The 27,101-nt window shown below is 33.7% G+C and overlaps 1 protein-coding gene across 1 annotated transcript in view; it reads left to right on the top strand.

Moving 5' to 3' along the window:
• Nucleotides 1–27,101, top strand: part of GRIK2 (glutamate ionotropic receptor kainate type subunit 2) — a 414,190-nt gene that overhangs the window by 204,859 nt on the left and 182,230 nt on the right. The window contains exons 7-9 of the mRNA XM_085306980.1: nucleotides 8,311–8,454; nucleotides 9,511–9,618; nucleotides 14,510–14,623. Coding sequence (XP_085163106.1) covers nucleotides 8,311–8,454; nucleotides 9,511–9,618; nucleotides 14,510–14,623 — 366 coding nt within the window. The remainder of the gene's footprint in view (nucleotides 1–8,310; nucleotides 8,455–9,510; nucleotides 9,619–14,509; nucleotides 14,624–27,101) is intronic.

Genomic DNA, 27,101 nt, shown 5'->3' with positions numbered 1-27,101 from the left:
ATAAACACTTGTGTCAGTTGAATCAAAGCTTTGACTTTGTTTCATCTTTGTAATTTATCATATAATTGTTATTTACTTGTTCTTTCTTTTGGTATACATGGAACCTCTTGGAAGTTCTTAAACATCATCAGTCTGCACTTTATTATTATAATTACTCATTATAGAAAACATAAAAATAATGAAAAATTTTAGGAACTGCATTTCACACACTGACTGAGCATAAGCGGGAAGCAATGGAGTATGTATGTGGTCTATTAACCATAAACTGTAATGGCCACAAATAAAATAACAGTAAATAGATTCATGGAGTTTTGTAATTCTCCCAGTACTCTTTCTGAGAAATCATTTCTGAAATGGGAAAATACTCCAAATTATAGTGTTCAAAATACTGTTATACAGTGCATGAATAGTTAGATGCTTTCTCTTCATCTTCTGATTCAGCCGTTCTTTGCTTAAATTCAGCCCTAAAAAAAGTGAAAGAAAATTGACTTTCTTCAATATCCAGCTCTGCTCCTGACCCTTGTTGGGAAATTGCTGTTTAAGTGTAGCTTTGGAATTCCCTGTAATTTTGGAGGCAACTGGTTGAGAATATGAGTAAATCAAGATTCAAGTAGGGTAATGTTAGCACTTTTGGTGCCTAACTGTATGAGAATTTTGCATAAAAATAAGGTCCTATGTTACCAGTTAGTCTGTTTTGTGAGATAAAATCACATTGAGCATAGTCGAAAATCTGGTCCTTATGATCTTCTGACTGGGCATAATAAAGAAAGTATAGACTTTTATAAGAAAATCTTAGGTTATCTTTGTATGACCACTATGATAGTTTCTGTATTTTCATAGCAGCTTTGTCATTTTCAGCTTCAGCCTGAAGCTGAAACAGCCTTCAAAGAAAGAAGCAGGCTGTGTTAATAATGAGGGCCTTTCTGCACTGTAGGGGGTCTCCCCTTCCTGACTTCGGAATGTTGTCAGATTTTGCTTATATCTTTGTACTCATATATTTTTTTCCTAATTTCATTAAAAGAAAAGCAGTCAGCTTCTGTGATAAAATTAGTCTTCAAAGGGAAAAAAAAACATTAGAAATTACTTCATTGAAGCCTATTTCTGCTCACTGTGCTCACAGTGAAAAATAAATATAGAAAATAGAACTAATACAGGAAGAAAATGAAAAAGGAGAATGAAAAAGGGAGTATTTTGTTTGTTTATGTACCATGCCATTTATTCAAGATTTTCTAATKAGCAATTTTGTATTGTATGTTATGTTATCAAACACTAAAACAACTTTTGAGGGAAAAAGTAATTATTGACCATGAGCCAGCAATGTGYSCTTGTGGCCAGGAAGGCCAATGGTCTCCTGGGGTGCATCAGGAAGAGTGTTGCCAGCAGGTGGAGGGAGGTGATCCTGTGCCTCTACTCAGCCCTGGGGAGGCCTCATCTCAAGTACTCCATCCAGTTCTGGGCTCCTCAGTACAAGGGAGACATGGAGCTACTGGAGAGAGTCCAGCACAGGGCTGCGAGGATGATCAGAGGGCTGGAGCATCTGCCCTGTGAGGAACGGCTGCGAGAGCTGGGCCTGTTCAGCCTGGGGAAGAGAAGACTGAGGGGGGATCTTATCAATGTGTACAAGTACCTGAAGGGAGGGTGTCAAGGGGACRGGGACAAACTCTTTTCAGTTGTCCCCTGTGACAGGACAAGAGGCAACAGGCAGAAATTGAAGCACAGGAAGTTCTGCCTGACCGTGAGGGGGAATTTCTTCCCTGTGAGAGTGACRGAGCACTGGCACAGGTTGCCCAGAGAGGTTGTGGAGTCTCCTTCTCCGGAGATCTTCAAGGCCCGCCTGGATGCAACCCTGTSTAACATGCTGTAGGTGACCCTACTTGAGCAGGGAGGTTGGACTAGATGATCTCCAGAGGTCCCTTCCAACCTTACTGATTCTATGATTCTATCAGTGGAAAATTATTTATTAGCAGATTTAAGGAGGTTGATTGTGGGACTTTGTTGAGGGTGTTGAAATGAGTAAGTATGCCATTCTGAATTCTGATTATTAAGTGCATCCTAAATAATACAGTTATTTATCCATAAAATACTGTTTTATTGGGGAGGGAAGGGCTTTAATTAAGCTGGCCTAGTCTTTGTACTGCCGATACCTAATTCTTTTTTAGGTTKGTTGACCAAATAAACAGAACTGTTGTTCTTACCCTCATACTTCTACTCTATCCTCTCTTCCACGTAAAGGTGATTAGAAATAGTCTTGAWGTATTAGGAGTTGGAAAAATTCTAACTTTGCATCCTGCTCTATCCAAGGCATTGCTATTATGTAAAAAATAAAATACTACTTATAAGAGCCAATGGAAAATTTAGTTCTTGGAACATGTCCTGTCTGGTGTACTTCTTTCCTTTTACCTAAGGGAAAATGAAACATTCTCGATATGCTCCAAACTATCACAAGGATGCATAACATAAGTAGAAGTTTAGAGAGATAGTCTTGTTTCAATACGAAATGAGCATATTAGCATTTTGAATGAGTGACTACAGTAAGTCTGAACTTGATGCTCTGGTCTGAGATGGCTATCTGTGTAGCTAATGGAAACTCTATACKATGTTTTCAGTCAGTATCAATCTCAATAGTATATGATGAAGTAATTTGTTACATAATAACTTAAAGACTCCRTGTGAATTACTTTTAACACATTTAAGCATTGGATTTTATTAAAAAAAATCAGCGGACAATGTTCTTTTACTTTAATGCATTTATCTGGATCCTTTTATCATGGTTACCTAGGAAACAAATGCAGATATACATTTGCTAGAATTCAGATTCAGTTTTATGCCATATTTGATGCAGCTAATAAAAGCTACACTTGAAAACAGTTTAAGCCTTATTTTAATTGATGCACAGAGTTCAACAGAATACATCAGCAGCCATCAGACACTAGACAAAACCCTTTGAGCAGTTTGGACTCTTGATGCAGTGGACCTTCTTTTCAAAGGGCAAAATTTGACCTTTTAGAGATGGAGAGGTATCCTGAATAATAATGCGTGACTGTAGTATGAACTCTGACAAGAATTAAGTCTGCTGCAAACTATGTCATGTCAAGCTCCAAGCAGAAAGAGCATTGTTTTACCTTTGATCTACTGTGATTGTTMTAACAAGAGCATAACAGAAAGTGTTCAGAAATGTGAAAAAATGCTATAAAGCTAATATGTTTATCCTGTAAGAAGATGATGAAGGGCTACATGTGAAAAATTGGAGCTACTATGCAGGTAAAGATGCTATAAGAACCATAAGATAGTTCATGGGTCAATGAACCATGTCACACAATCCTGACTGGAGAATAAAAATAATATGTTTAAAGAATTTTTAAAATTYGCCTTTGTTTTGCATGAAATATTTTGTTTCTTAAATATCTAATCATCTTAAATAACTTTTTTTTYCAACTTTGTTTTAGTGGTCCACTTCTGCAAGTCCTTTTCTACAAGAAAAATATCCCTCATAGTCACTGAAAAAAATAGTCAAAATAAAGACTGCAATTATGAGATCTTGTTTGTCACAGATTTGTAAATACCAGAATCTTCTGATCTAATGAAAATAAACTGTAAATATTGCAATTAACTCTTCTCTGTCATGAATCCACGCTAGACCAWATAATAAAGAACAGAAAGTAAATTTATTAAGCTTGTCTACTCCACTGGCTTATTTCATTTGCCACTCAGTGTAGAAAAATTCTTGATGTTTTCAAGTACTTCTCAAACCACCTTTTAGATAGAAGCCCATATTCCATTACAGAATTTTATTAATGATAAATTTAATTAAGAAAAAAAACAATTAACATTCAGTTGAAAACTTGAAGGTTTTTTCCTGCTTTCCAGCTGTTTTTAATTATCTATATTTGAGTAATTAAAAGTTCTTCTAGATCATGGCTACATAACAGCTCATTTTTTTTTAATTGATAGATTATACAGAAGACTACAATTTCTTATAATTAAACCTGAAATATGAAATATGAGAAATATAATTCTTCTTGAGAAGTGGGTTCTTCTAATGTAGCTAATGAAGTAACAAAATTAGCCTAGAAATACTTCATCCTAAATCAAAGGTAAACATGAATGTATAATAAAAATGATGTTTTTAAAAAATAGAATGTATATTTTTGCTATTTAGAGACAATTCTGGAGCACTCAGGCGTGAACAGGGATSAAGTGGTTAATTGGTACATCAAATTCTCAGGTATCTGGCTGGAGATAAATACAAAATGTTATAAAAATATTTCTTTTGTGCTATTAAGGTGCATAAACAAGTCATAATTTGATAATGTCATTACATGTCAAATCTGCAACTTTTTTAAAACCTTAGTAGTTAATTAGGCAAAAWTTTTTCCAAAAGTATCTTTAATCATTCATATATCAAATGGCATCAATGCACTCTGATGTACTGTAAGTCTGAAGCTGATGTGAAGGTCATGATGTCTCTGTGCCATTAGGCTTGCATTTATCCATGTGGTTGACTACGAGCCCTTCCTCTCACTTTGGGAAGGTCTTAAGATAGAGATGTAATTCTCAGACTCCTTCCATAGTGCATAAGCTGCTCGTTTGGTTTTCACATTGCCAGCTGGTTTTCTTTTAACCTATCAGCCATGCTTGAGGTCACTAAAAATCATACCCACTGGATGCTAGAAAAAGGGCAGAATAACTTAGCAGAGAAGCAGCTTGTCAGTTCCATTATGTGGGGAAGATTTCTTCCTGACTGAGACCCAGGCTGTAGTGATTTTCTTGTGCATCTACTTCTCCTATGTTAAAAAAAMCAGTAAAAAATACTCCCCCTCTGCCCTTCATCCACCTAATATTGTAGGGCCCTCCTCTACAATATTAATCAACTAAGACATGATAAGTATGTGACAAGACTCACAGTATATTCCCACTAGAGCTTAAAATTTGCCTTTGACATATCTGCAAGGGGTTGAGGATGGGCTATTTCTTATTCTGAGGAAGTCTGGAGAAAAGCAAYAGATTCTTTCTCTAATAATAAACTCACTCTCTACTTTCTCTACACTGAGTCTCRCTTCACTAGAGCCCTTCCACAGTGAAATGAGAGTGTCTACATGAAATCCTGTTAGACAGCACTTAGTAAGTAGGACTCACCAGTGATTAGTGCTATTATAGAAACATATGTAATTAGAAGAGGCAAACAGAATATCCATAGTATGACAGGAAGTAAAGGAACGACAGAACRGTCTGAGAAGAAATGTGTAGTATGCAAGTGAGTTTGAGATAAAAATCAAAAGACAAATATTGGTATTTTCTCTCTAGCCAAGATAWGTTGTAAGTGAGATCACTTCTCTACCAATAAATGGAAAACGCTTGCTTTTTGGTTTAGTAAATTCATCCAGTTGCTGTTTTTATCTCATGTTTTAGTAATTCTTTCAGTCATCAGGAGAGAGGATATACTAGGTAATTTTGTAAATGTACAAATGCAGTGATAGGAAAAAGATAAGCTGTTCTCTCTGAGTGCTAAAATCTTTTTTGCTGCTTCACATACTCACTTGAAGGAAAGACTTGTGGCCACAGATGTCTGTTATCTGACATCTTTGCCACCTAAATAGATCTCATTCTATTTCAACAGAAAGCTTTTGTAGTTCTTGTAGGGTTTTTTTTTTTTGTGTGTCTGTGTGTGTGTGTTTGTGTGTAGATGTACACATCACAGTATAATAAGCAATATTCTAGATGAGTTTATCTGTATTCAAAGAAGTGATCATAAAGTGTTTCACTAGGTAGGACAAACYAAAAATGTAGTCAAAAATTGTACCAAGAAATATTCGTGAAATAAAACATAATCTTTAAAATGTTTAGACAAGTTAACAAGAAAGTATTAAATCAATTTTTCAGTAAAATTATTTTCTTGTATCATGTGTACTTTATTGAGTGGCAGCATTGTAGCAGGTTCCAGTTTGAAGTTCAAGATAAATTCCCTTTCTCAAAGTTCCTACCTCTTCTTCCTTCCAGTTCACCAATCTCTATTTAGATAAAGAATATTAAAAATTCTAGGAAATTAGGAAGCCTAATGCATGAGGGTGGAGAGCTAGGGCAATTGTTATCAATTCCTGCTGTCTCTCAGATGAGAAGTAAAAGGACCAACCAAGAGAAACTCAACCTGCCAATTCAAGCATATACTTTATATTCTTTCCTGAGATCTATGCTGGTTTCCTTTTTYCAATAAAATCAGTGATTTTGCACCCAGAGAGGTGAGCAAAGTATCACTAAACACATGCATTTTTAGTATATGATTCTATCTGTCTTTATTCAGTACAAACATTTAAGCACACATTTAACTTAATCTTACCACAGAGAGAGGATTGTGGAATCTGAGCCTATGTAAATATTGGATTTATCTTGTGGTATTTAAAAATCAAATAAGACATACAGATGCTAGTCAATGATTAGTGTATGTTGTGCATGCGTAAAAGAAGTACAATCTGATTTAGAGTTATCGCCAGTGAAGCAATATTCATCAGTCAAGTATGAAGAATATTATCAGAATACAAATTACTTCTAAACCTGCAATGACTTATTTAATGCTTTCACTTGAGTTGACTGTCTGATTATCCTAAAGATTTCCAGCTCAGTGACTTAAAGATTTTGACAGAAAGCTGTGTTGCTCTGCATCTGACATAACATCCATTTGATTCTTACTGATGATTTGTATCAGTTATATGTCTAAATTTATATCTAAATAGTCAGTTAATGCTGTTTTTGAATTTCTGGTTGCGTCTTAATGATCTGCTTTTGCTGAAGTCTTCCAGCAATTCCCATCTCCTTTCATTGGTGCAAAGACTACAATTTTAGAAATAAAACTGATAAAAAAGAAGAAACTTTGCATTTCTGAGCCAGATTAATGTGTTGTACTTATTTTATAGTTTTTTTTTAAGGAACTCTTGTTTGGACTCCAGCTTCTGCCAATTATTGCCACTGGAGTATTAAGCTTTGTATGATGCTTACTCAGTGTGTCATTCCAACTTCAGAGAGTTTCACTGCCTCCTTGTCAGATGTCAGTTTGCCTTAAAAGCACTTTAATGCCTTAAGATTTTCTGACTGATTTGGAGTCTCTGGATAAGCAGCTTGGCATATGAGATCATCAAAACCTATTGTACTGGCTATTTTAAAATTAGGATTTATTTCTGTTTGAATTTTGAAATCTCTCCTTGGGAAATCCATTTAAATGTAAACATATATTTTCCCTTTAACAGTAGCTTATGGCCTATAATGGTAAAGCACTTTTGCATGTTTATGTTTAGTTTTATTGTAAAGTGCCTAGGGATGCATTTGCATGAAAGGCACTATATAAGCTCATTTTGTATTGCWTTGTATTGTATTGTGACAAGTGCAGTAATCTCCAGGTTTCCTATCCATTAAAGAACTAATTTCACAGCTCACTAATTATGTGAATGAGAAGGGGAAATAGGTCCTTTTTCTCTAAGGTATGCTGAGCAGATGGCATAAAGTTCACTTCTACCAGATGAKTCCAAGGTCCTCTCTCGCTTTTGGTTCCAAGGCTTGCCTCTGTTTATCAAACAGAATAGGAAAGATGCATCATTTTTTTCCCTACATCATGATGGTATGTACTGAAAGGCAGTCTCAATCCTGTGCTAATACAACATTAGTAACTATGTACCTGGTCTAAACAACCTATTTATTTAGTGCAGGACATGAGAACAATTACAATGAGTGTGCATTATAATGCARCTCCAATTTGCTTCCAATTTGTAGAAGATATTGATTAGGTCAGTCCTAGGGATTTAAACTGATACCCTGAACAGTGATTAATGAATCGGTTAAAGACCTTTGGGACTGTATCTAGTCTTTAATTCTAAAACAGAAAAACATTAGTCTTTTATCCTATGTACTTTTCTTCCTAGACAAGGTCTTGCTACCTTGCTAATCTATTTTTTTTTTTCTTCTCACTCATGAGAATGACTGATTTGACTCAAACATGCATACAGTGATTTATAGAGCCTGCTAACATACTGTTTTTTAAAAAATAAATCATCAGAGATACCAATGTACTGCTGTGATCCTGAGAAGTTGGTAACTGGGCCCTTATTTCAGGATTAGGAAGAGAAAAGCTGAGACTGARCGTCCTGACACTTCTGTTGTATGGCTTGGCAATAAGTCTGTATTTGATGGTGCTACACAAGCAGTCATATCATTTTTTCCCTACAATGTAATGAGCAGGGCTACATTTTTTTTTTTCCTCCTCTCACTGCTGGTCTGTCATATGCTTTCATTTTGTTCATGGCTCTGATTTCATTCTAATTTCAGACGGATGCAGCTTTAATGTATGATGCAGTTCATGTCGTGTCAGTGGCTGTCCAGCAGTTCCCACAGATGACTGTCAGCTCGCTACAGTGTAATCGGCACAAACCATGGCGCTTTGGGACCCGCTTTATGAGTCTCATTAAGGAGGTATGCCACTAATAAAATATGYTCTTTCCTTTTTTCTCACTCCCATTTTCTTTTGTTCCCACTCTGCTTTAATTCAACCTTTTTTTCAGCTGGTGGGACTCTCTTAGCTTGTTATATGTTATATGTAAATATGTCTTTGCAGGCAAGACAATATTTATATTTGAAAACAGGTCTTGCAGAAATATTAGTTAGAACAAAGTGTGTATTACAAAACAACATAACAGGGTGATCTAACTGTATTATAAATAAAACTTTTTTTATAGATTGTTGAGGGTTTATTTGGAATAAAAAACAAACAAACAAAAMCYAGCTCCGAACCATAGTCCTAACAATAGAATATTCAGCAACCAAATGCTGGCATATGTTCAAAGAGTTCAAGAATGAAGTTTACCCCTTCTTTTAATTTTCATTTGTTTACTATTAATAATAACTGAATTAATATATATAGCATTAATCTCTTTGTATACTGTTTAGGTACTGCCTTCCATAAATGTCCTGATCTTGCATTAGCAAGATCATAGCTTATGATCTTGCGTAGCTTACTGTAATTTAGAACAAGGTAATTTATACAAAATTAGGATGCTACACTTTAATAAAAGTAAGGAATCAGCTCTGGAAGACAGGCTCAGGGACCTAATGTTTKCTGTCTCAGTATATTTTCAGAGAACTCAGCGTCTTACAAAAGTTAGCCCTTACTTGCATGAAATRTCCTAACAGAAAAATCAAATCCAGTATTTATAAGAGAAGAATTGGAGGTGAGGGGGAGGAACAGAAGTGGAATATTGGAGGAATGAAAATGAAACAGCTTTTTGTCTCATTTAATAAGAAGAGTCAGTTGAGTAACATWGAAAGTTGCTAAAAATTGTCTGTGAAGCTTAAAGAAAGGTTAGTTTAATTAGCAAAAAGTAAATATGAAATAAGTCTGCCACAAGGTGAATTATTTAGACAGAATGAATAATTAATATTCCCATTTTGGTGGAAGTAAAATTTGTTCTTTTGTGGGAGAAGAAAAGGAGTGGTATTTATTTATGGAAATTGTTTTTTCTTTCTCCATAGGCCCATTGGGAAGGCCTCACAGGCAGGATAACTTTCAACAAAACTAATGGCTTAAGGACAGATTTTGATTTAGATGTAATCAGCCTCAAGGAAGAAGGTCTTGAAAAGGTATGTAGAATGTTTACCAAGAAAGTGATGTGAAAATAAAGAATAATAATAAAAAAACCACACAAATTTAAATTCCTTTCCCTGGATAAAAAGCTGTTTATATACCATGTTACAGAAAAATCAATTTGTATATCTGGGAATAAACTTGTGCTTTTATGAAGATCGTGTTTTAGAAATAATCTTGGTACAAAATCTCTTTTTTTCAAAAGAAGAGAGTAAAACTGAAGCATTAGTTTGGAGAGTTTAAGTATTTATCCTAGTGATGGCTTTGCAAGCTAGAGTCTCATTACCATTAAAATTAAWGACATCTGGGTTTTCCTCTTATTATTTTTGTGTGTGTCCACCAGCCTAATATAAATGTCATTATTATGAAACAAATTCTAAAAATCATAGTAGCATTACTTCTATTATTCAGAAATATATGATACACAGGATCTATAGTTGTTCTCCAGCTGACTCACTGGTCCTGGATACCTTGGATAATATGGCTATACACTAAGGTGTTTGGTTTCAAAGGAGGTTCTTGGGATATGAACCTTTTGTATAGAAATCTTCATAGTATGTGGCTGTCTTAAGGGAAGGCCATAACAAAGGAATAAACATTACCTAATTCAGCCAAATTTCAGTGTTAAATGATCTACACGTACCTGCCAGCCTCATTCCTCTTCATGTATCAAGTTTTCCTCTGCAGAAATGGAAGTGCCTTGCTAAGTTGCCAGGCACTCATACTTGAATGTTTGGGACCAGAAAGTTTGGAATATTTGGATTCAGAAAATTTGTCTTGAAACAGAAAACAGACTTGAAAGAGAGCACATTAGATGAATGCTGAAAACAACCTGAAAAGCAAACTTTTTATAGGTACCTACTTCTTTAAGGTACTTCTGGGGAACAATATTTAAAAATGATTGCAGTTGATRCAAATAGGTTTTCATACTAGCACTGTAGATCATAGAAATTATATCCATCAGAAAAAATAAATGAGAAGTTTAATATGAACTTTTAAATTGAAACTCCATGTTATTTTATTGTTATTTAATGTTATTTAATGCATTTTAATGTACAGGCTTTCAATAATAACATTTATGTGTTACATGAAACTGTACCCATTCTCAGCCTGATACCTACCTTCAAAGAGAGAAGTTTTCTAGGAAAAGCTGTTATTCTGATGTCTGATGATTAGCAGCTCCTTAGCTGTGTTCACCTTCTAAGATCCTTAGATTCAAGAGAACTTACACAAGAATGAAAAACTGATCCTAGAGACATTCATTAACATGCTTAGTGTTGATGTCACTTAATGTCGCTTCATGTTGAGTTTAGGTTTAGTGGCGATTCYAATCCTATCATCTGTTCTTATGTGTGAACAGATAACAAATGGGTATGCRTGTTTTTTCTTTGCATCTTTTTAACTCAGGAAGAATTCACATGAACAGAATGAAATAAAATAGCTATTGTTTTTAGCGTTTTTCTGTGTTTTAAAAAGGAACTGTAGTTCTCTTATTGGAATACAAAGTTCCTATTAGTAAGTCACACTAAAAAAAATAAGGGAGTTGCACAGGCTYATGTCTTCTGATGTCAGGTTTTCTTCTACAGAGATGGAGTAAGAGATGCAAGGATTGAAAAAAGGCCCTCTTTCTGTAGCCTAGTGTTAGCTCTATATGAAGTAAGGGCTGTGGAGGCACATACATATCTTTGGCCTAGCTATATAACTCCAWGACGATCTGAGGACAGATCATTCTCCTCCTCTTCTCCTACCACTCTGCCATGAAGAAGCAGTGCAGGAGCCTGCAGTGTGTCTCTAATTATTACAGTTAGTGAACAAAGGTTCTGGACATGCTGTAGTTGACATCTGCCCTGCAGGCTGTGTTTAGCCCTTGTGTCCAGCATTCTGTTAGCCCTTCATTTTCAAATAAATTTTTATCATATATTGCTGCAAGGTAATATTCTCCCTAAATATACAGAGAAACTTAGGGAAGTCATCATGCTGCAGGATTGCATTTCCTTTTTTTTCTATGTACAATTGAATAGAGAAGTTAATATAAATAACATATTTTTCCAAAACCTGTTTTTCCAATACCTGTTTTAGGATATTATTTCTCTTATTGGGAAAATTTTCAAAAAGTTCATAAGCCGTGAACTTGCTTTGGAACATTAAAGTAGGTAATAACATTTCCAAAAATATCCAATGGCAAACCTGTAATTGAAAGACTAATCTATTTTTAAAAACATTTGACAACAGGCTGACAGTAAGGAGTCTGCCCATGAGTATTCTGTGAAAGGAGTAGTAAGCTAAAGGAAAAAAAGAAAGATTATAAAGCTATTATTCGATTTGCAAAGCTACTTGTTTGTGTATGAGTGGAACAGGTGCAATGCAACCTGTTTTCCTTCCTGGAAACAAAATGGAAGAATAGATCCATAGGAGTAGTTATGGCTGAAGAGTCTGAATGTAAATGAATGACGAAAGAGGAAGACTGAAGAAAATGAGGAAAAGAAGTCTCTGGAATCCAGGATGGCTTTAAGAACACTGGATAGCAGCATGAGTTTTCCGGAAAATAAAATTTTGACAATATACTTAATTTCTTTTCTGGCAGAAATACAAAACAAATTAATTAAAAATTGTAGACAATGTAATATATTTGCATTTCAGTGACATATTTGATACTTCTTGCTAAAGCAATCTTACTAAAAAAAACAATTGGCTTGGTTAACTTTTCTATATTGACTGGAAACTGAGAGAACACTGGTGTAAAATACTGCATAATGTATGCTCACTGGGCTAAAGGAATGGTGTCTGCCATCTGGATCTGTGTTACGTATTCTTTTATTTTGCTATCACTATTGATTTAAAAGTAGATACACAAAAACTTGTTAATTTAATTCTCAATTGACAGTATATTAGAAGATATGAACCCCAGTGAAAATATAAAAATAAAACAAAAGGGTCTACAGAAATCTGAAATATAGGAAGTAGAATTCCACTGAAAATACAGTAGTCTAAAACACAGAAAAAAAAAAGGAACTTAGGAAACATTAATAATGAAAAATACATAAGAAGCAAAAGGATAAATAGTTATAAAAGGATATGTTTTTTAAAAACAACCAATATCTACTTGACCTGTGTATAGAGAAGTTCACAGAAAAGGAAGTTATTATTACTTCTTTCATGGTTCATTTTGGCTTTAAAGGGATTTGATGGTATTATTTTTTCAACTAAATGTGCTAACAAGCTTTGGAAAGAGCAGTAAGAATTAGTTATAGTGCATCACAAAAAATTATGGGTTAGGAAAGTGTTAGCAAAGAATATCAGGGAATGTTGCAGAGATTCAAAGAGATAATGAGCAAAACCAGAGCAGTTTCTTTAGGGTATAGTAGTGTGAAATTAAGAAAAGGAAAATTTAGGTCTATATTCGTTAGACTAAAGTGCTTAGTTAAATTTGGGTTTTATAGGTTATTTTACTGAGAAAGAGAAATCAGCGCTGAAGCAAAAATGTCTTTGAAGAAAACTTGTTTATACTGAAACAATATGAAGTTTACTTTTCTTGAATCCAGGAGTAATCCTCTAACATTACAGCAGGACACTTCTGAGTAGAGCGAATACATTTTAGTTAGTCCTTTCATTTAAAAGAGTGCTCTTAAAGCTTTTTTCAAGATCATCTAATTCAAATTGTGCTGAATCTCTCCACATTGCACTCTCCCACTCTCTCTACAACTCTATCTTTCTCTGTCTGCATCCCTTCTTCGCTGTCTCTCCCCCCATTCCTTCCCCCTGCCATCCTATCTCCCTTTCCCCTGCTTCCCTTTTTTCTCAGTTTTAAAGACCTAACTCTGTCAATTCAACTCATAYGGAGTTACATCCTGAGCTGACTTGGAAGCTATGTGGTAACAAGTGATTTAAAAGTATAGAAACAATTCCTCAGGAATCACTTTGAAACGTTTAGATGTTAAAAAAAAATCTGTGTGCGCTTGTATAAATATAATTAAATAACCTAGTAAATAAATAAGTATCATTAATTAAACATACTATGTCACAGAATTATGTAATTACTTTCCCGATTCAGATGTAAATAAACTTCACCTTATAGCAAGGATGTTGCTCACAATTTGAAATGAATTTTAATCTAAAATTTATTTCTAAAAACAAAAAGAGTTTTTTTTTCTTCCTTAGCCAAAAAATTTTGATGTCTAAAGATGGATTTTTCTGTTTATTGCCTGCCAGTTTTAGTTTCACAGTAATGAAATTGAAATTGAATGATGTAATCATAAGACCCATAACTTATTACAGAGTATGCAATATTGTCCTTGACCTGCACCTTAAAACATAACCCTGGACCTTTTTACTTAGATAAAAATCCTATTGACTTTACTGGAATAAGAAATTCAAAGTACAGAATGTCAAAAGGTATATGTACTGAACATTCATCAGGAAATCAATTCAGTTATTACACTTAATCTACTTTTAGTCTTCCCCATTACATTTTTTCAAAAAAACATCTTTTTGCCCTTCTGCTCTTTCTGATGAGAGAAAGGGTAAATCTTACTTCTGTAGAGAAGATGTTCTGTGCTCTGCAAATGAATTTCCACCCGACTATTACATTATAATCAGACGTGGTTTATCTTGAAGAATGAAAATTTAAATGGAAAAAAATAAGTATTCAGGGTGACTTCATACTTTCTTTGCATCATTTTCCCCCTGAATGTCACACTTCAGCAAACATACTTTGAAATATAGTGAATCATATTTTGAACAAGCACACTTTAAATAAAATGACAGAGGATAATGGAGGAGGGGTGAATAGTAAGTGGTAGCAATCTCAACTTTTTCCTTCTAGTATTCTTTCTTAGATGTTGAAATATAACTAATGGACAATTTACATAGTACTATACTGTTTTATAGATTGGAACTTGGGATCCAGCAAGTGGCCTTAACATGACAGAGAATCAGAAAGGAAAACCAGCAAACATCACAGATTCCCTCTCCAATCGCTCGTTAATTGTTACCACCATCTTGGTAAGCAATTACATTTGCATTTCCTGAAATGTAGTTGTACATGGAAGTTAATAGAGAAAGGTATACTAATTACAACAGTAATGAACACTTTGTAATATATGTTACAGTTACTTAGTCATAGATATTTATTCTCATCTAAATTGTAAGTAAATTATTCTAACTTTGGAGTTATTTCAATTGATTAGTAATTTCAGTTTACTTATTACTGACTAAAATCTTTGGATCCTTGACAAAGCAATTGAGTTCAGTACCATGTAAGAGGATAAAAGGTGTTTGATTCAAATGAAGTGGTCTGGTTATTAGCCTGAAGATTTTAGTTGGCAAAATTTATTGCTTTCATTTGCTAGTCTATCACCATACTATTACTTTAATGGAAAGTAGGATGTATTTGCCTTTTATTTCCATCACAGTTATTGCTTGATTATTTCCTTGAAATTTTTAATCAAGTAGAAATGTAATTTAGTAATCACCTGATCTAGATCAGAAGAAACATTTAAAGCAACTTTTTCATTACCATTGTTGACAAATTCACAATGGTGGGTGACATATTACTGATTTTATCTAATTACATATACATAGTTTTATAAAAATGAGTATTCAGTAATTTCCTCACCATAATTTTGAAGTAGTAATTTTAATGTCAACACAAATTAAAAACTTTCCAGAAGAGCATCCACTGTGAAGTCTCACGTTTTTCTAGATATCCAAAATAATTCACTTTCCAATAATTTTAATAAGAAGTTTTTAGCTACTAAGATTTATTTTAATATTTCAAACTAGAATGAATTTCCATAGGTACAGAGATATAAATACCAGTGTGCCTTAAAGCTCTTGTTAGGTTAGAAGCACTCTGGCTTTAGGTGTACTCTAAGCCATAGAATTTCATCCAGTAAGTTGAACTGTAGCATAAAGTTTGTTTTTATATGAAGACTTACAAGCTATAGAAAATCTTCTAACATCCTTTATTTCATTTATTCCACTCATTAAAAATTATATAGAATAATCAGAACGTGTCTGACTTTCAGCCACAAGTTCTTTTTATATTAAGAACAGCATAGTTTTACACAACTTCTTTTACAGGTAATTATAGCTCGGAGATGTATCATCTCTCAAATTTCTTTTCTGTGAAATTTAAATCTACCTCTTATATTCACTTGCAATAGAGACATGTTTTCTAGAGTTTGAGTCTGTCTTTCATTTCTTCTCTCTGCTGTGCTCAGGTTTTCAAATCCTGTGGATGTCAGAACTGGTGCAATGCTAAGTGTCTTACTAGTTCCATTTGAAACCTTTATTCCTGTTAGTATTGTATTCAGGTGTTCTGCCTAGGCTTTTTCTTGAAACATCCCACTGACAGCTCATAACTGTGTTTCACTTTTTTCCTAATTGCTTCTCAGTGTTACTGCTTTTCAGAATATAGTCATATCCGGTTATTATAAATTGTATTCCTGTTCTTAGATTCTTTGTGTTTAGATGCATGAGCATTAGWGCTAACTTTGTTTTACCTAGCAATTGATCTCTGTTAGTGATCTGTTCCCTTCATTACTCATTACTCATGCAGCCTTGAGTCATCTGCACATTTTGTTAGCAATGATTTTATACTTTCTTCTAGACTAGTGGTAACAGTACTGGGACAAGAATCAATACCTGCAAGAACCCCTAAGAAAAAAACTCTCAATAATATAAGATGGTTCATTAGTACCTATATTTTGACATATATCTAGTAGGGAGGTTTTAATCCATGTAACTGTATGCATCAGATTTGCTATAGTGATATTTATATGTTTTTATTTTAATTACTGATTTCAAGAAAAGGTAAGCTGCATAAATGTAAGTAGTAGCTCTGTTAATGAGCACTGAATTTGCACTGGTCACACTCACAAAAGTAGGTCCCTAAGATTTATGATAGAGAACAACTGCTGTCTGTAGTCAAGGATAGAATTTTTCTTGATAGATAACTTTCGATTAGTAGCATTTAGTAGGCATCTGTCCTCTTCGCATTCCTGGGTGGAATGAATTAATTATAAGAAAAGTGAGGACATTCAAATAGATATTTCTAATTGCTCACTTATAACTGCCTTCAGCTACTGTTTGATAAAAGTTTTTGCATTTGCAATAGCTGTTTTCAACTGTAAAGTCATGATAAGAGTAGTAGCAGAATAACAGAATGAAAAAAATGTTTTGGTGCAGAAAACAAGCAGTGGCTTGCTTTCGTAGCTCTGTCTTTTTGTCCTTAATACATTTCTATGGGGCAGAAAGCATTTTACTAAATTATTACTGTGTAGCAAAGCAGGGGATCTGTGAGGGGAATCAATGTATACTGCTACAGCTCTTAGCATCTTAGAATTTTTTTTCTTTATCACCTTTCTCTTCTCTCCTTTTTCATTCTGAAAAATACTTAAGAAGAGACAGTTCTCTCACTTAAACTGTTCGCATGATTTTTCCAGGTTGTTTTTACACTTTAGCAATTCCCTGCAATATATTTAGCAATTCTCTGTAATATATTGTCAGCCATGGAATCTTAATCATTTTTTCCTATAGTTGGCTCTAACACTTTTATTTTAAAGACCCCAGTTTTTGTTTTTGATTCTGCCTTCTGAACAGTATCCTCTTCCTCCTTTATACTGTGATCATGAAGATCTTTAAAAATGTGATCATACCTGCTTTTTCACTTACATTCTGGTCCACTGAAGAAAATGTATTGACAGGAAAAATAATAATAAATAACTTGAAATTCATAAACTCAGCTACTCCAAATAAAGAGGGACTTACGTGATCTTTCTGTCTTGACTTCTACATAGTACAGGCTGTAGGAAACAAGATGAAAGATTGTTCGTTGCCTTAGAAGCCATTCATCAGCTTTATTACTGGAAGTGTTTGGGGTTTCCAGCATGTTTGCACTTCTCAGAAGTCTTGTGGTATATAACTTGGTGAAAAGATCTATATCTCTTCCGAGATCTGGTTGCAGTGCAGCCCAAAGTACACGCCACACAAATCTGTTGGGGTGATGGTCAACTTGTGATTTTTGGGAACATTTGAAAAAAAATTCAAGGAAATTGTTCAAACCTTTTCTAATGATAGCTTTGGGTATCTCATTCTTTTTGACACAATTATTCTGTTTGCAGATTAATGTCATCTGCATATGAACTTCAGAACTTCTTACAGAATTAAAATTCTACATTCTGAGAAATTCACTACTAAAAAAATAACAGAATTGTCAAGTTCATTCTAAGGGATTCCTATACCTGCTAAATTGACTTAGTTTTGCAGTCTATCAGAACTCTAAAATTATTTTGCTCTATACATTTTATATAGAGATCTTTTTATTTTATTTTATTTTATTTTATTTTATTTTATTTTAGTGAATATTTCTACCTTTATTTTGGAGCTTTACTTTGAAAGCTTTTTAACTTTGGAATTCAACTTTCATGTTATAAGAGTGTATGTATGATGTTTGATTGCTTATGCTAAATTGCGTACCAGCCCGTTCGTCTTTTCATATAGTTTAATTTCTCCTGTTCAGTTGAAATGGATGCTCCTTTCCTGTCTTTGTAACTTCCTAATGGCTTTTCTCTGCTTCATATCTGCCCACATCAAAGCTTTGTAAAGCTCCTTGTTGTCAAGTTTAACTTTTGCAAGACATATCTTGTTTTCAAAATAAATACAGACACAAAATAAAGCAAAAACTCAAGTTTATTGCAATTTTGATTTTTTCTCCAATTTTTTAAGGTTTGAAAAATTTTTCATTTTTATATGAATACTTTCTATCTCTTCTTTTTGGGTTCAAAGAGTATTTAAAATGGATGTCTGTGATACTCCCAGATTTTAAATAGGAATATAGAGTAACTCTTTTTTCTAACTTTATAATAATCTTTGTCTTTTTCATTTTTATAGTGTATTTTGAGGAAAGATATCTGATACAGACTTTGCTCTTCATTTTCTCATAATTAATGTTGCATGATTCTATGATGATCACACAACCTCTAGATTTTGAGATATTGGTAACCCAAATAATACTTGATATCTGCTGATGTTATAACCTGAACAATTATTTATCTCTCATAATTCAATTTAATTTTTTGTATTATCAGGAAATATTTCAATCTATTTAGTAGGAAAACTGTAAACTTGGCATTTTGTATTTTTGATTTAGTGAGATATGACACCTGATTCTTCTTTGAATCTAATGGAATATATGATTCCTTATTTTCCAGTTTTACTTACCTCTTTTTAATATACTTGTCTTCCCTATTGTGCCCATATACTTCTCCCTGATTTTGTATACTCATTTTAACAATCAAAGTCTACAACCTCTTCTTTCCGAATCCCTTCTGTCTCAGCTCTACTCCTCCATCTTCAGCCACAAATACATACTTTAAAATTGACTGAATTCCTGAAGGCATAGCTGAAATGCAAAGCAAACTGCTTTAATGTATTTAAGAAATTTCCCATTGAGAGAGATAAGTTAACTTACTTTAAAGTTTATGTGCTCAAAATACAAAAATTTTAAGTTAAACATCATCCRTGCCCTGAGACAAATCATAGTGTCTATGCACCCCAATAACATTTGATGCCTTCAGACTTGCAAGGTACTCAGACATATGCATGTCCACAATGCTTGTTTCTATTACACACATAACATTTGGTAAAACTTCTAGCAAAAATAGACAGTTTGAAGGTTCGTCATGATATATGAATCAGTAGAATCAGCACAAATTGCAGTAATTTTGACTTAGCAGAAGGAGGTCAACAAAGCTATTTTTCTGCAGTGCTGGGTGCAGGCAAAAGGTAGAATGTTCATGTAGTTAAATTTTTGGATTCAGACTGAGAAGTACTTTCTTTGCTCTCCAGGTTTACAGCATCATCTCAAACAGCTTTCTTTCAATTACTTCTCTAGCGCTTCAATTCCCTTCTACTGAAATGTTAGTAATAAAAATGTCCTGTCAGATGTTAGATGTGTGACAAGGATGTGTTTATAACTCCTTTTGAGAGAGTCAGGATTTGTACTGATGAGCATCAAGGGAAAATTCTAGGACAATCTGAGGAAATACATGCTAGGAAAATGTTTGGTGCATTTGTTGGATGCCTTGGGTTTGGATTTGTTTTTTTTCCCCACAATCTTTGGTAAATTTGTTTAAGATATAAGAACAGAATGTTTTACTTACCATTATAAGAAGACCTAATTACGTCTTTGACGTTCTTTTTGTAAGTGAAAGCAGTACTATTCAGTTTAGCTGAAAAGTAGGTTAGTGCAGTCTGCAGTGTGCAACAGTTTAATGATTTCACATCATTAGTGATTTTAGTTTTTATTGTGACTAGTTTTGGTTAAAGTACAAATTCACTCACATATAATTTGCTTTACTGGAATGGAAACTTAGTACACTTCCCTGGGATGCAGCTGAATTAATTTACAGTCTAGCCAAAGTTAAAAGTAAGCCATGGGTAAATAAAGAAAAGTATTTTATTTAGGATCCTGGCAAAATGAGGAGTGAAACTGCAGAAGAGAATAGCTGTAGCTTCAATTCTTCAGGCCATGATTTATAAAAACATAATTATGGCTACATATTTCATGATCCAGAGGGTCACTCTAGGAAGTCTTATGAGAAATGTCTTAAGAGATGGCAAATAAAGATATTCATAATGAATTTCTTTCAGAAACAGTGTCATGGAATAAGCCTACTTTGCTTTTTTCTTGTCTCTGGCCTTAATATCTTCTAGCAGAATATCCTGACTTAAATGACTAGTGAGATGTCTGAGTAATACATTATATTGTTTTGATTGATTGTAACTACTGGATTGCTTCACCTCTCCCACTTGAATTCTGACTGCCAACTGTGAAAGTCTATTGTGTATTCCTTACATTTGACATAAAAGCTAATTAGATATGGCAGCCTTTTAACTCCAGTATCCCTGGTGAACAGAAGTTAACGATTAAAATTCCCTGTTCTAGCAGTGGCAGATTTTCAAGATTATTCTTCGCTTTTCATCATCAGGAACTACTACTTCTTTTGTTTTGCTTTTCCAATACTGATAGTAATAAAAATATTCTAGCTTCTTTAACTGATTCATATGTCCATATTGGAAATACTAATGAGCAATCTACAATTTAATAATTAACCATAAAAATTAAAATCATAATCATTTAGAACGATGAGCTTATTGTCATACTTTTTAATATTATCTCTGTAGTTAAAATATAATAAACATAACCCATGGAAAAATTCAAATAAACATTTCTTGTCCCAATCTATTTGTAGAAGAAACTATAGAGAAAAGGGCAATGAAGTATAAAAAAATCTTTCAATTATTTTGTACACTTCCACATCTGGGTAGACTAAGTGGGATTTCATGAAAGTGGTAGTTGTATATTTAAAGCATTAAAACCATTCTGCAAATCTACAATTTAATTTAACATATAGAAACTGTGGCAAAATAATCTTTTTTTGTTTGTGATGCAACATAGGCATTAAAARTGAATAGGTATAACTTTGCAAATAAAATCTGTGAGAATGTATAATGGAAGAACTGCTATATAGATAATTTTAGTGGAAAAAAACACTTTTGAAGATAGCACACTTAGAGAGTATCATAGAAATAATTCAACTTAGAGAGTCATTATGGGAATAAGCATTCATTGAGGCTTATTGCCTAAATCAGAGAATCAGAGGTAAATATTTTGATTATATAATCTGGCCTTTAATATAATACAATTGAAATCTGACTCCTCCATGTCATTTTCTTTGAAACCTGCCCAATTTTTATTTTATTTGATTTCTGGACATCAGAAGTCTGTATTCATGCCAAATGAACACTTTACTTCTTGATTTACTCCTGTATTTTTGCTTCCAAACCCCCTCTGAGCATGGTATATGACAAATGACTGTCTTCTGCTGATGATTTCATCTTTACTGTCACTGAAAAGAATCAGTGTGGATGAAGTTTCACCACATAGCTGAGAGGACACCAATTTATCAATAAGGCAATATCTTTAAACATCAACAGTATGTATAGACAGGAAGTTTGTACAGACATAGCAACTGTATTGGTCACTTAGGAGTCATAAAATTCTTGAATGAACTTTCATAATTTTTGTGCTACTTAATATGTACTTTTCAAAAATTCATCCTCTGTTTACAGTCATAATTTCTAATCTACCCACTACTTATTCTTCCTCATAATTGTATCTTCGTTTGCAGTGTTTTCAGTTAGCCTACTTTGCACTTCTTGTACTTTCAATTAATATTTGATATATAAACAAGAAGTACCAAAAAAGTACAGTACATTTGCCAACTTATCTTTTCTAAATAGTTACAATAAAGTTTTACTCTCCTAAGAATGCATGTCTTCCCGTAGGTTTATGATCTGTATTCTAATTCTTCTATTTTTAACTTTGACAGTTATCATTACTAAGTTTTTAATAAAGGAATTTCTCTACCTCACATTTTCTATAGACTTGATTAATTTTCTTCTCGTTTTGTACTGAATTTGCATATTTCTTTCTAGTCAGCTAGACTAGGGGCTAGTCAGCTGCTGTCACAGATAATTGATTTTCCTTGTGCTTAGATCAAGGCCACATAAACTAGATGTCTTTCCAACTCACCATAAACCAGTGTTTCATGGAACAAGATCATTTTGTATTATTTGACTTTTTGAGTTAGTTAATATGTCTCTCGTTCTTTCACTAGACTAGAATGATCTCTTAGAATAACACCCTATCCCCTTGCAATCCTCTAAAATCTGTAAAATATTCTGCAAAGTATCATGGAGTCCTCTTCATTTGATTTTGAAGAGTATCAYGATACAGAATAGTATTTCTGTAAAGGAAGGTACTCCATCCTGCTATGTAAGTGCTCCAGACAGAATTTAAAAAAAAAATTAGGAGAAAATAGCCCCAGAAATATTTTCTAACTTCCTTTCCCCCTTGAGATCTCTTTGCAAGTGTATTGGTTTTTCTTATGTGTTAGGCTGAAGAGCTGTCTTCAAATGTCTTGGTTCCATTTTTTATTTCCCTTTACCTACTGATTCTTAAAATACAGTGTTACTACATTTTCCATGGGATATACTAGTGACTTGCAGCAATAYGGAATTCACTTCCTTCTCTAGTAATTATGGCCTTGCACTATGGTCTTTCTATATTCTATATTTCTATCTTTCAGCCTAATTTTTAAAATATCTTTATGTTTATATATAATCATATATTTGTAATAGTGATTACAGCTTCCTGGGCTACACTCTGATTTATGATGTTTCTGATTTTTCATGAGCTCCCACTCCTTTGCTTCTTTAAATCTAAAGTAATGATCTTTTCTTATTCTGGTTAAGATCTCTTCTGCTCATCTGATGTTCCATAGTGCTTTTATGCTAGTTCTATTGGAATTAATTCTTTTCCTCTCCATGATCCAACTAGCACTCCATGTAATGTCTCTATAGGCAGCAAAAAAGAAAAGTCACTCAGTCTTTGATAGTCATGACTGCTGTTTTATAACTGGTTATGATGGCTTTTGTACTTGTAAAGCACCGTTGTTGCATCCAAATTACAGCCATGCTTCAAGGATGGGATACTAGACCAGAGGCAGCATGATAGGTTTGGTTCCCTTTAATGTTATTAAGATTATACTTACATGTGTAGAATATGTAGGGTAACAATTCTGAACATGCATTTGGAAAGTTGTGGCAATCACACAACCAGTCATTTCTGAGGCAGTTCGATATGCAATTTAAAGATGACTAGCATCATGGGCAGCTTCAGCAGGCTGATATACAGGATCAAGTTATATGACCCCTGTACAATGGTTGGTTAATTTATTTATTTTCTTGTCATTGAATATTCATTCAACACAGCAAAGGTTCATTAGAAGAATATGTGTGCATTATACTTTTGCACTGTTTCTTATTAATATCTAATTATGGCAATGTTACTGGTACGTTATTGGAACTGTTTACTTAAATCTGCCCTCTTCATTTTGCAACACCCTCCAGACTGTTTCTAAACTGACCTTTTAAATGACTACTGCTCATCAGTAACTGGCTTGCAGTTGACTCCTGGCAAGAATGATAAGTTGGAAGAAGTCAGATAACTTTGCAAAAATTTACTAAAAATCGTAAAGGCAGCTCATATAAGGAAGATCTATTCATAAAATTCACGTTAAATTCTAACTGTCGTAACAATAATGGTACTGTAACATCAATCTTTTGATGTGTTATTGAGAGAACTGATGAACATAATCTTGAGGACAAATGCAAGAGACAKATTTCTAACACTCTGAATCTTCTCTGTAGTGCTAAGGTTTTTCCAAATTGTTCACTTGTATTGCAYTGACAAATTATGTACACCCATGTGCAAAAGGATCGTTGCATTCCCCAAATAACACAAGCTCTTGTTTACAGAGTTAATTACCCAAATCAAGCATTTCAAACTACTAACAGTTTATGTGACTATCTCCTGCAGGTGCAATGCGGATGCTTAGCACTGAAAAGAATGCATTTATAGTATATCTCAGGCTTCTAATAAATTTCAGGATGGGTTATGTTGTTGTACTGTTATCTCAACCACTAGAGCTTTTGGCAATTTATCTTCTGTGAGGAGTGAAAATTAAATTTGTTTGCCCTTGGTATTTCTCTGAACCCTCCTATTTTAAAAGTCTCATTCAGAGAAAAAAAATCTGCATGAAATATAACCAAATGTTGGAATGAAAACAGTGTTTGATTTCACTGACCATTTCTTCAGATTAAACATGATAGTTCAGTATTAGAGGTATCTCCTGACAGTTGGAGGACTGTGCTGCATGTGTCTAAACACAGACACATAGTGATGTTGTTCCTTTACATCTGTCTCTCCTTATTGCTACTGAAATAATACCTTTTCCAATTCCTGCTTTTCTTTAAAAAAATATACTAAATATTATAAGTTATCTACCTATAGAATTAGATGTATGATATATATATGTATGAACCTTTGAATATATGTAATTAAGTCTCACTTKGTGATTGCAAAAGGTTTATATGCTTTTATAGGATCTTAATTCTTGTGGAAAAATACCAATTTATCTAGCATCTCAATTTCAGCTGTAAGTCAACAATAGCAAAACTTTATTTGTCCTTAATCCTTTCATCTCTCTCATTATTCCCAATGGCTTTATCTTTTTTTTTTTTTTAATATTCTAATATAAATATAATTTAGGCAGCTTTAACTGAGGTCCTATGAATACTGTTACAATACTAGTTATAATATAAAATGAAAAAGAGACCTAAAAAAATGGCTAAATTACTTTCTCTTTCTATTCCACTCCAACTATGTGATTTTTTGCATCTTTTTCTGATAAATTATTCTGATGTTGATGTTCTTTAGTGCTGTTTCCCATTTTCAATCTCACATTCTAAGAACGAGTTAAGCTAGCAACAAGATTAATTTTGATTAAGAAAAAGGTTGTGTTTAAAGTGCCATAACTTGCCTTCTGATTGCTCTTACTTCAGGACAAGCATGCCTTATAAAAATTGATGCAAACTCTTTGCTATAGCCTAAGTTAATTCAGATTATGGCACTCTATATTCATTGTCTCTGCATGCAAGTTTATCCAGGAACCCTTTTCTTGGAGTTTGAAGAAAAATTTCTCTCTATGCTCTCTGTGCAGACAGAGATTATTCAATGGCATTTGCTTGAAGTTACTCATATCACTGCAAGGAATAATAAAGATGCTGATGGGAAGCTTTTTCTGGGAAGATGTGGCCAGCTGAAAGATTATATTTGTTAATCTCAACTGAAACTATTCAAACTTTAAAGAATATTTTGCAAGTATTCTGAAAACAAGTGTAACCTCAACTCATTTTGTAATGAGATCTAGTAATTTTTTAAGGGCCATGTTCTCAGGAGCTGCAGGACAAAATTAAATTGAGAGCAAGATTAAATAAATATATATATCTATGATCTTTACATACAACTCAGCTGAATGGTAATTGTCTTCATGGAAGTATTTGGACAAGTGATTACCCACCCATATGGGCGATCATATATTTAAAACTTGAAACAAGTAAAATGTGTAGTAGATCCTTTCAGTGGAGTTGTCCAGAATAACTAAAGAATATGGTCAGTATTTGGCTGTATAGTGTATATTGCCAGACAAGAAAGAGAAGAATATGAGAAAAATTTGGAATAAATGACAGCTATCACCGATGAAGCTGCCAGAAAACACATTCTGATAAACTAGAACTGAATCTTGTCAAAGCTAAGTGAGAAAATGTTCTACCTGGCAAACAAAGGCTGTGAAAAGAGAAAGCAAATGTTTTGGGCAGTGGAAGACTATGTAAATTTAGCAGAGAGATCCAAAGGCAGCAGAAGTCACTAAATAAGGGCCTAACATATGGATCTTGAAAGTTTTAAGACATTAACAATGACTCATGTTTCCAGACTTTTCAGAACAAAAAACTTTTTCTTCCCTGCATAACAGAATATTGTAAATATTAAACAGTAGCCTGTAGGCCACTGTAGCCCTCATCTAAGCTACTTAGAGTATAGGGTAAGAAAAGACTATGGAGTTGGAGCCAGGAACTCTAGAAAGTTCTGCAAGACTTTTTTGTAAAAACAAACAAACAAACAAACAAACAAACAAAAAAACAAAAAACAAAAAAACAAAAAAACCCAGCAAAATAGCTAAAACAACTGAGCATTGCTGTAATGACCTTATGGGAAAATATGCAAGAAAATATGGGTGACTAGAATTTTGTTGAATGACTCAGCAAAGAAAAAGAAAGGAGACATAAAAGCCATAAAAATATGCACTGACAACTGTACTACCTACCTGGTATCACACACATTGAAATTCTGTTCCACGTAATTCACAATTGCATGGAACGGAAGACAGAAACAAAACTCCTGTCAAAAAAAGTTAGATAGATTGGRGTATGCATGACTCAGTGTAAATATCTGAGTAATTCAGAGGAAAAATCTTATGGACTGAGGYTTTTGTTGGCTACTTCAGCAGAATTTGATTTTGTCTGTATGTTTATCTGCAGGGAATATGAAGATAGGTGAGACTTCCAGTGCTTCTCGCTGAAATTAATGCAAGTCTCTAGCGTCAGCTATAAATAATTACTCGTGCAGGAGGTTATAACAAATAGTTTTATATTTACTCTGCTATCATATAAATAATGGCACTTATGAATCTGAAAGAGCAGGAACAGCAATGAGTGCAGTTTGCTAGGAAAACTTTCAAACAAGAGTAAATATGCAATTAGACAAGTTCATCCCATATGGCCAGAAGACAGATGTCTCATTCTTGACATAAATCCAATCCTGGAAAATGGGTGATCATTTCCTGGAAAAKAAAAAATTGTTGTTTCCAAACAGCAAAAAGGCCTAATAATATTTAAAAAGAATCCTGGGCACCTGGAGTAAACAAAATGTAATATTTGAAAATAAAGCAACAGGTCTGTTTCTCTCCCTGSTCAGTGTTAGACTGAGGCATGCCTTCCCTTTGCGCTACTC

This window comes from Rhea americana, unplaced genomic scaffold, assembly GCF_003343005.1.
Source record: "Rhea americana isolate MKP2758 unplaced genomic scaffold, rheAme1 scaffold_25, whole genome shotgun sequence".
Classification (NCBI taxonomy): Eukaryota; Metazoa; Chordata; class Aves; order Rheiformes; family Rheidae; genus Rhea; species Rhea americana.
Note: the sequence above shows the minus strand (reverse complement) of the source record. Positions and strands in the feature narration are given on the sequence as shown.